Here is a 12,207-nt window from a genome sequence, read left to right on the forward strand (position 1 = left end):
CTGACTCATTGTGGAGTGGATTTAAATTCCTGCAGCAGCCCCTCATGCTGGGGGTTGCCATGTTTTTCCTTTAAGCCCCTAGGTACTGGGAGCAGTATCACTCAGGATAAAGGAAGGACTGGTTCTGTTTGTGCCCCCTGCATGTCGCCCGTGTCAGACAGAGCAGCAACCAGATGGGATTGCCTTCCTCTCCTCCTTCCCTATCTCCCAGCACTTTGCAGTAATGCAGAGAGCTCCAGAGGTCGATGGAGTCTTGTGCGGGCGCGTGCCTGGGGATGGGCAGTGAGTCTGTAAGGACTGTGGGGAAGAGGCCCCATGGGGGGGGGGAGTTTCTCTTAGGCAAAAGCATTAAAGAGAACTTGACTTGGAAGTGTTGTTGTCTTGGAAACCCTGTGCTTTGGAGCTAGGCATGTTTGATCTTCAAAACACCCTTTTTTATTTGCTCGTGGACCCCAGAATAGAAATCCTCAGTGCAGTTGGTGTAACTGTTTCCATTCACGCTGGCTCCAGTGCAGTGCTTTTGGTTGAGTTAGCTCTTCTGGCTGTGTTCTGGTGTAGTTCTGTAAAATCTAACCTCACTGAAAACATATGAATGACTAGAGGTGAAAGTGTATGTGTACTGAGCACACAAGTTGCATTAATAATGGGGTAAAAAAAGGCCCAGAAAAGTATATCAATAGCTAACCAACTCTGCTGCCAGATGTTGTATAGTTAGTTATGGATGGAGGCACTCAGTTGTTTTATTGTTTAAAAAGGGCAGGCTGGGAAGGTGTTGTTTGGCAATAAAAAGCTTTATTGCCCTTGAGAAGTTACTCATTTATATATATTATTTTTATTATGCTTCCTTAAGGTGCGTATCCAAACACTTGCATTGATATTAGCATCCCAGCCACCATTGCCACAGGCTTTGTTCTGCCTCATTTAGGAGCACTAAGATGACTGTAATTGGTTTTGTCCTTAGGATCCCTTTGGGACTCTGCCTTGAGGCAGCCTTGGCAAGTGCCAGCATGGGGCTGGGTAGGGGGCTTCTTGTGTTGGACTCTGCTCCTCCTATAGATCCCCTTATCCATACAGGTTGCAGAACCAAGGTTGCTCACCTGCTGGCATCACCGCAGCTCACACGCACCGTGGGAGGGATGCCACAGCTCAGGGCTGGCTGCAGGTGGCAAGAAGATGGGGAGGGCTGAGTAAAACCCTGTGGGAGTAGGAGCAGCTGTCTGTTTGTCTGCTCCGTGCTGTGGGCAGAACTTTGTGGTATGCCTGCGCCTGCCATTCCCACAATGACAAGCATCCTGTCTGCAGCCACTATGGCTGAGCAATATAAAATCCACTCAATCACTTGGCAGCTCTTTCTCCCTGGAGATGCTGTGTGCCATCTGGCGAGGGCCCCTGTGGTGCTGCTGCCTTTGCCCCAGTTATTCATTGCAGGCCATCTGCAGCTGCTGTGTCCCCTGCACAGCTGGGTGTGCGGTGCTGGTTCCCTCCCTGTGAGCCCAAGATTTGGCTTCTGCTCACCCTGCTGATAGATGGTCCTTTTGGAGCAGTCCTTGTGAGGGAATTTTGGGGTCTTTCCTGGGGTGCCATCTGCCATAGCATCAGGGCTGGCAGTTGAAGGTCCCGGCGGCGTCTTCTCTTGGAGACCAACTCTCAGGCCCAAAGCCTTCACTCTTAAACTCATTTTTCTACAATAAGGCAACCCAAGCAAGGAGCATGGCAATTGGAAATATTTGTGTTTCTTGGTTTTGTCGTTGTTTTACCAAGTCACCAACCCCAATACTTCCAGTTCTTTTTTACTCAACTCCTGGTCCTTGCTGCTCACTCCTGTCATTGCCAACTGACACCCCAACTTCTGGTGTTGCAGAGATGCATAATATTTTCCTTAAAACTAATGCAAGCAACTGAGTGTAGAGCAAAGAAGAACTAACACACAACATATTTTTGCTCCATGCTTTGGTCACACAACGTCAGGTCATTATTCTCTATGACCAGAACCCAAGTTAAAGAGAGAAAGGGAAGCAGCTTTTACATTGTGGCTCTGCAGCTGAAAGTTCCTGCAGACTGTCAGAGCTCTCGCAGCCGACATGGTAGCACAAAGCACGTGTGTATCCTTGTACGAAACGCTGTTTTGTGTATCAGAGACTTTCTTCTGTGCATGTATCAACTATGCTTTGTGTATCAACCAGCTCTTTCCACCATAACAGATTAGTGCATGATAGACCACAGCTCCATAAATCCTAGTTTGGAGATATGGAAGGGATGACTGCTTTCACTTTTGCATCCTTTCAGCACAGAGGAAGCATAATGCTCTCTTTGCCATCTGCAGGTGACGTTGTGGACATCTACCAGCGGGAGTTCCTGGCTCTCCGGGACCGACTGCATGCAGCCGAGCAGGAGAGCCTGAAGCGCTCCAAGGAGCTGAACCTGGTACTGGAGGAGATCAAGAGAGCTGTCTCGGAGAAGCAGGCCCTGCGAGACATCAACCGCACCTGGAGCAGCCTATCTGGTGAATAGCAGGAGCAGAGGAGATGGTTTGGAGGTTGCTAGTGAGGAGGTAGAGAGGTGTGTGTGCAGGTAGGACGGTGCTCTTCTTCCTCCCGGCACCAGCAAACGGTGGAGTTCAGAGGTGTTTGTTGGTTTTTATTGTTATTTAATGCAATAGGCTTGGGAACTCTTAAACTCTTGTTTAACTGCAGGTATGTATGCATCATTGAACATTGTGATTGCCTCTGCCAGTGATATTTGCCAACTTGCTTGCTTCTAAGTTTTTTTCTTGCAAGTCACATGTGCCGTTTCCTGTGGCTGTACTGAATGCATATGGAAAGTAGTGGGTATCTGGAGACAGGGAAGAGGAAGGAGTTAGACTGGCTGAGCACCCTTTGCCAATTTATTTCTTCATTTTTTTTTAAGTTGCTCAGTTGAAGAAAATTGGATCTCCCTGGAAAGATCCGATTTGGCCTTCATTTGATCTTCATTCTCCCCCTTCCTTCCCAAATATTTTGGAAGTTCTTCAAGGCCCTCATGGCTCCTGCTGAACTTTAATTGGGTTTGTGGTAGCATGTTAAAGGTTGGCCTCATTTTTTATAACCCAGCAGTAGTCTCGGGTGGCCAGGCTGCTCTAAAAAGGCTTTTTGCCTTGCAGTCTCTTCCTACATACCATTCCTTGCATATTGATTCCCTTTTCCTTTTTAAGACGAAACCAAGTTAAAACTGTGGAATATCACCAACAAGAATGTGCTGCACCTTCCCACCATCTTCCATCATTTGCCACATTTGCTGTCAAAGGAGAACAGTCTGCAGCCAGCCGTGCATGTGGGACAGGGGCGCACTGGAGGTAAATGGGAATTAGTGCTGCTTTAGTGCTCTTCCTCTCACCTGGTGCCTGCCCCTGCCTTTTCCTCCGGGCCTGGCTGCGCTGCGGAGATGAGCAGGACTGGAGGAACAGCTGCATGTATCATGTGAGCTTCCTTGGTGCTGCAGCACACGGGGTGGGTAAGCCACAGAGCATCTGCGTGCCAGAGAGTAATGGGGATGTCTGTGCTCACAAAGGGTTCTCAGTGCTTCTCTCAGATGGTTTTTGCTGCTTTCCATCTCTGGAGTGCTCTAGGCTTTGCCTACAAGGTAGTCAGATTAAAGCACAGTTCATGGAGACTCTAAACTGTGTTAGGAAACAAATCTCATCCAGAGCAGGACTTGGGTTCTTAAGCATTTCCTCCCCTGCTCCCAAATCTCAACCCAAACCCAAGCAGCTGACTGATTCCTCTTAAGCCAAGGTGCTTCTGGCCATAGGAGTGCTTTGGAGAACAAGGGTGCTCTTGAAGTTGCCTTTCACATGCCGGAAAGGACCTTGGGCAGGGAGAGTTTGGGGCATTTCCTAAGTTTTTAGGGGAGAAAAGAAAGAACCTCCAGTTCCTTTCTGCTTTTCAGAAAAGAGTACAAAGCCAGGTTTGTTTGCTAATGGAATCCGCCCAGCATTAGGGACAGCCAGGCTGCTTGTGGCTTTGTCCACCTTGATGCCCCAGATTTCCAAAATTGAGGATCAGCACAGCTCACCGTCCCCACAGATGCCCGCAGAGTCCAAGCAGTGTGAGGACAGCAGTCCCAGCCATTGTGCGAGCACCTGACCGCAGTGGGTGCCCTGCCATGGCTGCACCAGGCTGCTGCTGGCCTGTACTGGGTGAACCACGGGGTGGTCATGGGAGTTGAGAAGAACATCTTGTCCGGCGTGGCCTCTTTCTAAAATCTCTTCTTGGCCCTGGGCAGTGTCTGTCGTGATGGGAATCCCCAGCGTAAAGCGGGAGGTGCATTCCTACCTTACGGACACCCTCAGCTCCCTCATCTCTGAGCTCACGCAGCAGGAGAAGGAGGACTCGGTCATCGTTGTCCTCATTGCTGAGGTAAGATGGAGCTTGGCCTGGTGGTCCCACTTGGTGCCAAACAATACAGCCACGTGTTTGTGGGCCTGGTCTTCTGGCTGGGCAGATGAGCCCAGCCTTTGCCAGGAACAGAAGATGCATCCTGCCCAAAATGAAGCGGTAGGGAGGCCAGGGTGTGAGCACACAAATGTCTCACGTCAGCAGCTGCTGTGTGATGCGTGATTTTATCGTTGTCTGTGTCTTGCTACCTCTGGAAGAGTGCTGGAGTGATTGTTCCCAAACTGAGCTGGAGCAGCCTCATGGTCGCATTTCAGGGGGCTCTCAGCCCCCCCCCACAGCAGCTTTGTTTCTCAGCTGTTCTTTGAAAAGGGCCCTAACCTCACTCCAGATCCCTTTTATTTATCAAGAGCCCATTTATTTTTGTCTGAGACTAATATGCTGCTTTACACTCATGTCGGAGTCCAGAATCAGTTGCGGAATCCGGGGGCTAAAAAGCCTTGATACATTAATCCACAAGAGCTGCTTTTATCTGTGGGTTTAGATGGTTATTTTTCTCACCAGCTTTCCCCTCAGGATTATTTTTGTGAGCCCCAAATGCATTTGTCTTAATTTTCAGAAATCCACTGAGAACGATAAACCTCAGTGGCATGATGGTAGAGGGAGCAGCTCAAAGATAAATGCCTGGTTTTGATGCCTCTTTCCTCGTGGTTTGACATTTTGAGTAGTGTTTGGCTCTTCGGCCCCTGACTGGTAACTCCATAACAGAGCCAGAGCCCTTTTTTGGGAATGGGAGCTTTGTTCCCTTGAGAAAATCTTCCCTTGTCGCCATTCCAGCACAGCCTCACTGGTGTCACATCCCTGCATTGCTCGTGTCACCTCCTCCTGGCGCCAAGACAACGACCCCAGTGCTGCATCCACACATCCACCCGCATCCTGGTCCCGTGGTGCATGTGACTGCCCAGAACAATGCAGGCACCAGGAAACACGCACGTTTCTGCTCCTGGGTCTCCTGCCCTTTGCTCCTGCTGGTGTTTTCTTGGTCAGATGCTTTGTGTCCCGTGCCTGTCCCTGCTTAGCACTTATCTCACTCCCAGATAGAGCCCTGCAGTGCCACTGACCTTTGCCTCCAAACCACCGCAGGTTGAGCTCTGCGAACAAACTGTTGGTTTGGGGAGAAAAGTGTTGAAATGAACTTGAAATGAAACTGCAGGCACGTAAATAATCCCGTGCTTTTCACAAGAGGGGTGGAGATCCTTTTCTGCCGAGCGTTGTTTGGATGAAAGCTGGCACGTATGAAACAAGCTGCAGACAGCGTTTATCGCTTCATGCAGAGGCACGGTGTGGGCAGAGTGCAGGCAGTGCTGGAGAGCTGGGAGGGCACAGAGCTTGGGATCCTGCACTGTCTGCTGTGGTCTGGGTGTGATGGCTTGGGTTCACCTCAGAGGAGGGCTTTGTCACAGCGGGGGTTGCGCTGGGTGTGAGATGGGGGGATGCATGTTAAAGGAGGATAACGTGGAGATGCTGACAGCGTGCCCAGGGTGTATGCAAGGTGATTTCTCAAACACGGGGCAGCACAAGCTGGGGCTGAGTGATCTAACACTGTGTAACTTCTGTTTTCAGACGGACACGCAGTACACAGCCGGAGTGGCAGAAAATATCAAAAACTTGTAAGCACTTGGAGTGACTGCATGGGCCTGGGCTGTTCCTGCCGCGGGGCAGGGGTAGCTTCTTCAAGTCAGAATACATGTCTTTCTGCGCCCCTTTCTTCTTGTTCTCTGCTTTGTTTGTTGTTCTTCAGTTCTGCATTGTCTTTGCTTTTGCTGCTTCCAGTTCTTGTTCCAAAATGTGTCCCATATGTAGCTTCCAGTAGTCTGCTGTGTGCTTGAAGTATTCAGCACGCAAGGCTACGCTGTTCTGTCTTTGCTCTTTCTGTGCTTTGGCATTGCAAGAAGAAGGATTATTTAGATTTACAGTAATCCTGGCAATTGTTGCTGTACCTGAGTGGCCCTCTGCCTGCTCTGTGAGTCAGAGCAGCTGGGCACTGCGGTACCTACGCACATCCACATGCTGTAGTGCCTTCAAAATGCACGTTTGGTGTTCCTCCTGCTCCCACTGGTTTGCTTTCCTCATGTCCTAGGTGATAGTTACATTTTTCTCTCCCTAGCTGCTATTTACGTCCTGCAGCCTTAGTGGCTTTTCAGTGCTATCAGGGCAGAAGCCAGCAGCGGATCATTGACTGCAAGCCAGGCCAGGCGGTAACAGTGCCAGAGCTCAGAGGTGAAGGAAAAGATGGAGAACGAGGAGGCTCTGCCCACGGTCCGTCTCCTGCATTTGCATGTTTCCAAAGGATGGCAGCAACCACAAGAAGGAGGCTCTGCAGGGCAGCGTATCCCCGAGCCAATGATGGGCGAGGGGTTGGGATGAGCGCCCCGAGCGGAGCCGGAGGGCTGTGTGCCGGCCCTGGGAGCAGAGCTGAAACAGAGCCTTCCATCTTGCTGTGCAGAAGCTGGCAGCTCTCCCTCCTCCTGCCTGCTGGCTGCGGGACGCACGCAGCGGGGATAATGGGCCGATTGTCTGCTGTATCCTGATGGAATTGCTGGCCGCTGCTGCAGCGAGCGCTCTGTGCGGATGGCCTGCAACTTTAATTGGCCTCATGGTTTTATTTCTGTCCCCACCCCCATTCACTTCACTTATTTTTCTTCCAAATGGAATGGAGGTGGTGTGGGGACAGGGAGTGCTGAGCTCTTGTTGCAGGACGTGAAGGCGGTCGCTGCCTCGTTGCAGTTTTATCAGCTCTGTTTCACTGCTGAAAATAGTTGGAAATCTTGCCGGTCCCAGGAGGGAATAGAGAAGGGAAAACTAAGGGAGAAGTTTTTGGCGTTCTCGCTGCTCTCTCTCCCTCTGTCACATCTCCCATCCTCCAGGCTCCGCACAAACAAAGGAAATCAACCTTGCACCAAATGTTCTCGAAAAGGGCAGTGTAAAAATAACTGGATTTCCCGCTTATCTCTGGCAGTTTCAGCAATCTCTGGGTATTGCTTGCAGCACTTCTGTAGGTACATATTTTTCAGATGAGTGAGATTTTTTTTTCTTGTTTGGGTTTGACTCTTTAAAGGCTTCTAAACCACATTACAGGAAAAATATATGCCGATTTTATCAGCATGAGGGAACGAGGTGGAACTCCTGCCGGTTGTCCTGACTGCAGCACAGCACGGCGCTTTAAGTAACTTATCAGAAATGCACAGCATAATCTCTGCAAAACAACTCTTAATTACTGGCACATTTGGAAAATCTCTGAAGGCTGGTGATGTCAGCAAGTCCTACCTTTGCTGTGCCCGTCTGCAGGGCCATTGAATCCTGCAGAGAGGGGGTGAGGGAGCACCTTCTCTCTGAAGCTGACCTGTGTGTTTTCTAAGTGCCATAAATACGGGACGCTTCCTTCTGGGTGTCAGTCCCTGGAGTCCTTTGGTGAGGATGGAGGTGCACTAGGGGAGGTTTCATCTTAGAGGCTGCTTTTCTGTTTGGTTCTGTGGCTTGATGTTTACCCAGTGAGTCGGTCTGTGCAGTGGTACATCAGGCATGGAGGCACACATGTATTTACAGCTGACTTTCTCCCTCAGATTCCCAAAGGAAATCCACTCTGGTCTCCTGGAGGTGATTTCCCCCTCTCCACATTTCTACCCTGATTTCTCCCATCTGCGGGAATCCTTTGGGGACCCCAAGGAAAGAGTCAGGTAAGAATCAATGATCTTAGATGCAAGCAAACCCTTCGTTAAGTAATTGCAACATCTTCCTCTCCATCTCCAGCAGGGAGAAAGCTTTTCTGCAGTCCCACACAAGGCCCCAAAGCTCACGTTGTCCAGGAGCTGGATGGGTGTGGTGTGGGGCCATGAGCTGGTGCAGGGCTTGCCTTGTGTGCATTACTCCCATCAGCACAGTGTGGTGGTGGCTTTGACCCAGGTTTGCTCGTTCTGAGAGCCCTCCAGTTGCGTAGCAGCTCTGAATGGATGGCTCAGGGACCAAAAGGAGCGACTGTGTGCCAGCTTCCCCAGCGGCAGCAGTGTGCTGGGCAGGATGGGCACTCCCATTGCCTTTGTCTGTTGCAGGTGGAGGACCAAGCAGAACCTGGACTATTGCTTTTTAATGATGTATGCCCAGTCCAAAGGCATTTATTACGTACAGGTAGGTTTGGTGCTGAGGGTGGAGAGGGGATGGTAATCTTCCGTTGTTCTTCTGCTTCTCTGTGTTTCACCCACTCCGGTGCATGGCTGGGCTGTGCTAACCCCAGAGATTGCACTCCATAGGGAAGCAAAGCCCTGACCAGTGTGTGGCTGCAGAGGGACAAGTCCCTCCAGAGCCTGCTTGCATGTGTATCACAGCTTGTGGAGGAGCATCTTGTAATCATCATCTCCTCCTGCGATGGGGAGGTGCCAGCCCTCCAGCTGATGGGAGTAGAGGCTGCTGGACACTGCTGTGTCTGAAGCACAGCTTGGCAGATGTGGCTGCTAAGTGTGGGGCTGGCCAGGTGGTTTTCTGAAATGCTTCAGACTGGGAGACATCTTCCCTAGTCAGACCAGGAGCCCTTGCTTTGTTTACCTGCTAGGATCTGCTTGGAGTGTCTTCCAACATAAACTAGATCTGTGCCAAAGCTTTCCTCCACTCTACAGTGTGATTACTCTGCAGAGAGGCTCTTACTGGAACCTGGATGTGTCACTGGCACTGACTGTCCCTTCCTCTTGCAGCTGGAGGATGACATCGTGGCCAAACCAAACTATCTCAGCACAATGAAGAACTTTGCCTTGCAGCAGCCCTCTGAGGAGTGGATGATCCTGGAGTTCTCTCAGCTGGGGTTTATTGGTAAAGTCTCACCTCTGTCCCAACAAGCACAAACACCTGCTGGGCGTTGTAAGAAGGTCAGCTCTTGTCCAACAAGTTGGATTTGTGAGACGGTCAAAACCTTGGACTTGGTTCCTCCTTATTTTTTGCAACCAGCCCTATGTTTGCACAGGAAAAAGGGCTCCTCAAGCCACAGCTGACATTCGCTTTTAATGAAAATAAACCTGGTTGGAGGCTCACCAGACAGCCTGATGGCTTCGACACGACCAGTAGCTTTTAGACTGGATTGGCTCTGGTGTTGCCTAACAGTGTACAAAAGGAAGTTTACATCAGCACAGAACTATTTTGGGAACAGCAGTACATGGCTGCAGTAGCAGCTTCATCTGTTATGCTGGATCCTGGTTTGACTGGCTTAAAACTTCCAGTTTTCAGGGCAGGAAACAATGTGTCCTGCAGCTGGCTGAGTGACTTTCAACCTTCTTTCTCTCTGCTGAATGGAAGAGTTTTAGACCTTTTGGTACTGCTGTGACCTATGAGAGACTAATGCTTTCTAATTCTGCCATGAATATTAAATCCAGAGCTGTATTAGCAATGCCAACAGTACTGGTACATAAAACAGAGCTGCACGTTATTTCATTTATGTAGAGAAAGGGACACATCTGACCTCCACATCTCAGCCTCTAGAGTGTTTTCTTCCCAGCTCTCATTCTACACAATGTCAATACATTACAATAGCTGCTCTCTTTTCCCTTTTTTTGTGTTGTAGGAAAAATGTTCAAGTCTCTGGATCTGAGCTTGATCGTGGAGTTCATACTGATGTTCTATAAGGACAAACCCATTGATTGGTTGCTGGATCACATCCTTTGGGTGAAAGTCTGCAACCCTGAGAAGGACGCGGTACGTAAATAACCTGCACTGAAGGGAAAGTTCTTCTGAGAGAGAAGAAAGATGGTTGGTCTGTACCTGCAGAGGCTTTGGAGGGTCGTGTGAGTGCACTCTGGTTCTGGCTGACTTAGCACTGAGCCTTGCTGCTCCTCTGGGCTTCCTTATGGACAGTGCAGGATGGGGGAGTTCAGCCCTTTCTGCAGCTGCCTGAAAAGGCGTTCTTTCTGCATCCCTCTGTTCCTGCAGCCCTGCAGCACAGCAGCCATCCCCACACCGTACCCTGGAATAACCCTTGGCTCAGTGCTCATTTAGCATCCCCGCAGGGAGCCTGCACAGGCTGCCCTCAGCTGACCCTCCCTGCCCTGCTTCCCGGCGGCACACTGGCATCTCACTGCAGCATCTGGGAAGGTGCAGAGTGCTGACACTGGATCCTGCTTTGTGCTGCCTTGTGGAGTCAGCAGCAGAAAGCCCTGCACCCACGGGCTGTGTTTTAAGTTGTAGCAGCAGCAGCAGGGGGCTAAACTGAGTGGGATGGGCAGAGAAGGAGCGAGGGTGAGCACGAGTGAGATGAGCTCACTGCCATCTCCCCGCCCTCCTCCCTGAGCATACTGTATTTACTCTGCACTGCTTCTGTTCTGCTGACAGACGCTGAGCAGCTGAGTCCCAGTGGCCCAGAATAGCTGCGTGCTCAGAGCCAGCAGCCTGGGAGGGACCTGGTGGCCACAAAGACCTGGTGACTCGTGCCAGGGCAACCAGTCACACTGGGGCTAATATTGTATTTCTCCTCGAGGGCCAGAGCTGGGTGACAGAGCAGCCCTGAGCCTCTGTGCAGGCCCCCAATGACCTCTCACCCTTGGGCAGGGTTGGGGCTGTGGAGATGGAGTGGGGAATGGGACTGCACTCTGTGCTGCCCTGCTCTCTGTGCCCCCTCCCTACAGCCTTCAGCCTGAGATTTGGTTCAGCACAGGTCCCACCACGCTGCCCCATCAGCTCTGCTCAGCTCCTGCCTGGCAGAGTCCTCCGAGGGCTTCCCAGGGGAACCTGCAAGCCTCTTAAATGTGTTGCCTTTTTAAAAATTAACCTACTTTCCATGTGGATTTCTGGCTTCTTTTCCCTACTGTTTGCATGATTAACTCAGCACTGCTCCCTTTCAAACACGACTCCCATTTGTAAATCCTGCTGTGCGGAACCAAGTGAGTAGCAGTGAGAATTTGTCTTTTTGACTGAAAGTTTGTTTGACCTGAGCTTTCACTGAGTGCTTTGTCTGCTCTGGATATAGCCTGCTTTTCCTTTTAAAACTACTTTTAGATTTACCTGAGGCAGAGCTGTGTGAAAGGATGGCCTTATTACCACCAGCTGAGCCCAGTCCTGGCTTTACTGGGTCAGTGCTGCTGTCAGCGAATGCCTCTTTAGCAGAAGTAGTAAAAGAGAGGAGAAACCAGGAGGTGTCACAGCCTCCTCCTCTCCCCTTCCCCCTTCTCTGCCCACCCAGAGATGAGAGCTGACGGTTGCTCTGCGGGGCCGCGTTTGTTGTCGCTGGCAATGAGCAGGGCTGCTTTTAATTTTCTGATGTAACGTGAGCTGATTAGGGGATTATCTGCTGGCAGCTCACAGGGGTGTGCCTAGGATCTCACAGCTCAGGGATGGTGGCAGTGTCACCCCCCCCGCCTTTCACTGTACCCAGTGGTGCCAGGCAGGTGAGTCGGAGGAAGGGGAACAAAACACAGAAAGCCCAGGCCCACTGCTGCCATTCCCCTCCTCATGGCTTTGCTCTGTGCTCTTGGGGCTGTTATCCTTTCCCTCCCCGTCATCTCCCTCCCCATGGAGAGCAGTGGCTGCAGCAGAGCTGCACGTCCGAGTTCATTACGTGGTGGGATGGACACAAAGCAGCCAACAGCTTTGGCAGCACCCAACAAAAACTGCCAATAGACTGAAAACTGCCCAGTGATGAGACTGTGACTGCTGCCTGCGAGCTTAGGCTCTAAATATCCCAGAACTTACTGTCACCTCAGAAATAAGAGATCCTGAGCTCTGAGTCATAGGGAAAGGGCTTTCCAGATCAGCCAAGGACAAAAGAAACTGAATTCTCTGCCTGTCCCTACTTCACATCGCC

The 12,207-nt window shown here is 50.8% G+C and overlaps 1 protein-coding gene across 1 annotated transcript in view; it reads left to right on the forward strand.

Annotated features, from left to right (window-relative positions):
- MGAT4B (alpha-1,3-mannosyl-glycoprotein 4-beta-N-acetylglucosaminyltransferase B) overlaps window positions 1-12,207 on the forward strand; it is a 36,554-nt gene that overhangs the window by 20,871 nt on the left and 3,476 nt on the right. Inside the window, exons 2-9 of the mRNA XM_048960555.1 lie at window positions 2,324-2,503; window positions 3,191-3,331; window positions 4,261-4,394; window positions 5,994-6,040; window positions 7,994-8,107; window positions 8,480-8,555; window positions 9,116-9,230; window positions 9,976-10,106. Of these exons, the coding sequence (XP_048816512.1) occupies window positions 2,324-2,503; window positions 3,191-3,331; window positions 4,261-4,394; window positions 5,994-6,040; window positions 7,994-8,107; window positions 8,480-8,555; window positions 9,116-9,230; window positions 9,976-10,106 (938 nt within the window). The remainder of the gene's footprint in view (window positions 1-2,323; window positions 2,504-3,190; window positions 3,332-4,260; window positions 4,395-5,993; window positions 6,041-7,993; window positions 8,108-8,479; window positions 8,556-9,115; window positions 9,231-9,975; window positions 10,107-12,207) is intronic.

This window comes from Lagopus muta, chromosome 14 (assembly GCF_023343835.1).
Source record: "Lagopus muta isolate bLagMut1 chromosome 14, bLagMut1 primary, whole genome shotgun sequence".
NCBI classification, from domain to species: domain Eukaryota; kingdom Metazoa; phylum Chordata; class Aves; order Galliformes; family Phasianidae; genus Lagopus; species Lagopus muta.